A 2,465-nucleotide genomic window follows, 5' to 3' on the forward strand; every position below is an offset into this window, starting at 1 on the left:
AGGAACAATAACCGAGCTTTTCCACTCATTCGGATAGGTGCAACTAGCAAGCGACATGTTGAATAAATTAGTCAAGAACGGTGCAATAGTTGATAGTGTTGATTTAAAATAGACGAGTGAGAGCCCATCTAAACTGCAACCACGGGTGCTATCTAAACAAGCGATATAAGCCTGCCTAACTTCAATTTCTGTTACTGGACTCAAAATAAAGCTCTAGTTGCAGGTGGGCATTTCAGTGATAAGTCTTTCGAGATGTGTATGTGATGCAGCCGAATGAACACTGGCCATACGCGAGAAGTAGTTCACCATTTCACCAAGTTCATCACTAGATATTGGTACAGATTTGCTACGGCCTACTACCCCGTAACGGCGCAGAATGCCCCAACACGCAGCCGGTCCCCGGGCGTCCCGTATTGCATCGCGTAAATAGATATCTCTGGACAATCGCAGTTCTCTCTTCACAACGCGCCTAAGCTCACGATATCGTTCTAATAGAGACGCGCATCCCGTTCTACGTGCCAGCCTATACACCCGATCGCGCTCACGACACTTTGCTCGTAAATCCAGATTGAACCAAGGTGCTGGCCGCCGCCGCAGGGGACTAACTCTCACTGGTGCATGACGATCCAGCGCCGCCCTGAGGGCCTGGGTGGATGCCCTAAGAATCTCATTAATATCGCCTGTGATCAATTTATCCGGGCTAAGGTGAGGTGCCACACTCTTATTAAACGCTGCAGGGTCAAATCTACTGAAGTCGCGGGCCCTACGCTGAGGGAGCACCCGTGGAACCTTGATCAAATAATCAATAAAAAGATAATCGTGGCCATTAATAAAGGGTGATGGAGACGAAACCATGCGGGTCACTCTACTCTCAGAATTTACAAGAATAACATCCAGCCATGTATTGGCAGAGCCACGATGGTGCGTTGCACCAACTGATACTAGATATAGGGAATTTTCAAAAATCAAGCCTTTCAAATGCGTCGCATAGTAATCATTGGAAAGTAGATCCGAGTTTAAGTCGCCCGCCAGTATAATATGTGAGAAAACACGCGACTCATCCTGTACGGCCCTAAATAGATCTGTAAGGACCTCCCCCTTCGGCCGACGGTATACAGATGCCAAAAGTAATCGCTCACCACCCCCCACGCGTACATCAAGAAGTAAGTATTCCGTTGAGTTTATATTCTGTATTTGGGGCGCGGAGAGAACGCGATAATCAAGAGTAGAGCGAAGATACACGGCAACCCCCCCTCCCTGCATGAACATGCGCCCGCCCGAACCCGCTGACAATCCGCGGTCATTCCTAACGAGTACGTACCCTGGAATTCCAAAAAGCGAAGAGCACTGATGAGGTGTTAGCCATGTCTCGGATATGCATAAAAGATCTATCGAGTGCTCTTCGATAAACAATTGGACATCGTTGAAATGTTCGCGCAATGAACTAGCATTCAATTGAGCTACACGGATTGAGCTGCGAGCAGATAGGGCAGGCGCAGCTGCTCGTTTGCAAGATAGTCACTGCAACGAGTTCAAATCCTCCTCTGTATAGATACACACGCGTGGTGAATTTTTGCCCCTCTGTATGAACACCGAACCGTTTCTAGACCATGCATAGCTATAGTTTAGGCTTTTAGCTTTTGTCTTGGCCTTCATCAATAAAGCAAAGGTCGCGGGGGTGAGCATCTCATACATTCTAAGCAAATTGTCACATTTCGAATCGGGGTAAATCGCACTAAATTTCAAATCACCGAATGATTTTTTTTGCTCAAAGTACATGATCACGCACCACACTGGACTTGAAAGTTACAATAAGCGTATGTGGAATTTGTCCAGCAGCCGCAGCCGCACCGTCCGCTCGCTTGCCAATTAATTGCCGACAGTCTATAACATCCTTTAAAAGTGATTGCAGGTTGAACAGAGTTAAAACGCTATTTTTAAATTCCCGGGCGTTCATGTTAGGAGAAGCGGGCAGGCCAGTAATCTTAAGTTCGCATGAACACTCTGTATTACGTTGTAAGTCTTTGACCCGTTCAAGTTCCGCGCGCAAATCAGCGTTTTGCTTCTCAAGAACGCTTATTCGGGTAGAATTTGTGCTTACTTGGGTGTCAAGTTGCTTAATTTTTAAATCAGTAGTAAGACCTACTCCTTTAATTGCCCTATATAAATGGAGAAATTGCTGTGCCGAGGAAAACGACTCCCACCCATCTGGTAGTTCATTATCTTCCGCGTTTTCTTGCTCGGAAGGAGCGCTTGTAGTAGAGGATTGCTCAATATCAAGGTCTGCAGAGGCTTGCTGCCATAAGCTGCAATCTGGGTTCAAAGAACCCCCAGGTGCTGCATCTCTGAATTCAAGTCCTTCTCAGATGAAGACGCACGAGTTGTTTCGAATTTTTCAACAAGAGAGCTTTGCGAGTTCTGTAACCTGATACGCAGAGGCAATTTACGCGGGCGTTGATTCTTCT

At 46.6% G+C, this 2,465-nt stretch overlaps 1 protein-coding gene across 1 annotated transcript; it reads right to left on the reverse strand.

Moving 5' to 3' along the window:
- Positions 1–213: 213 nt before the first annotated feature.
- Positions 214–1,957, reverse strand: LOC149374885 (uncharacterized). The gene is made up of 3 exons (XM_089590690.1): positions 1,800–1,957; positions 1,599–1,735; positions 214–1,499 (listed from the first exon to the last, which is right to left on the reverse strand). The coding sequence occupies exons 1-3, from the start codon at positions 1,955–1,957 to the stop codon at positions 214–216; spliced, it is 1,581 nt and encodes a 526-aa protein (XP_089446816.1).
- Between the last annotated feature and the right edge of the window lie 508 nt (positions 1,958–2,465).

This window comes from Copidosoma floridanum, unplaced genomic scaffold (assembly GCF_036245765.1).
Source record: "Copidosoma floridanum isolate Cflo_tuat_1 unplaced genomic scaffold, Cflo_Japanese_pri ptg000013l, whole genome shotgun sequence".
Taxonomy (NCBI): Eukaryota; Metazoa; Arthropoda; class Insecta; order Hymenoptera; family Encyrtidae; genus Copidosoma; species Copidosoma floridanum.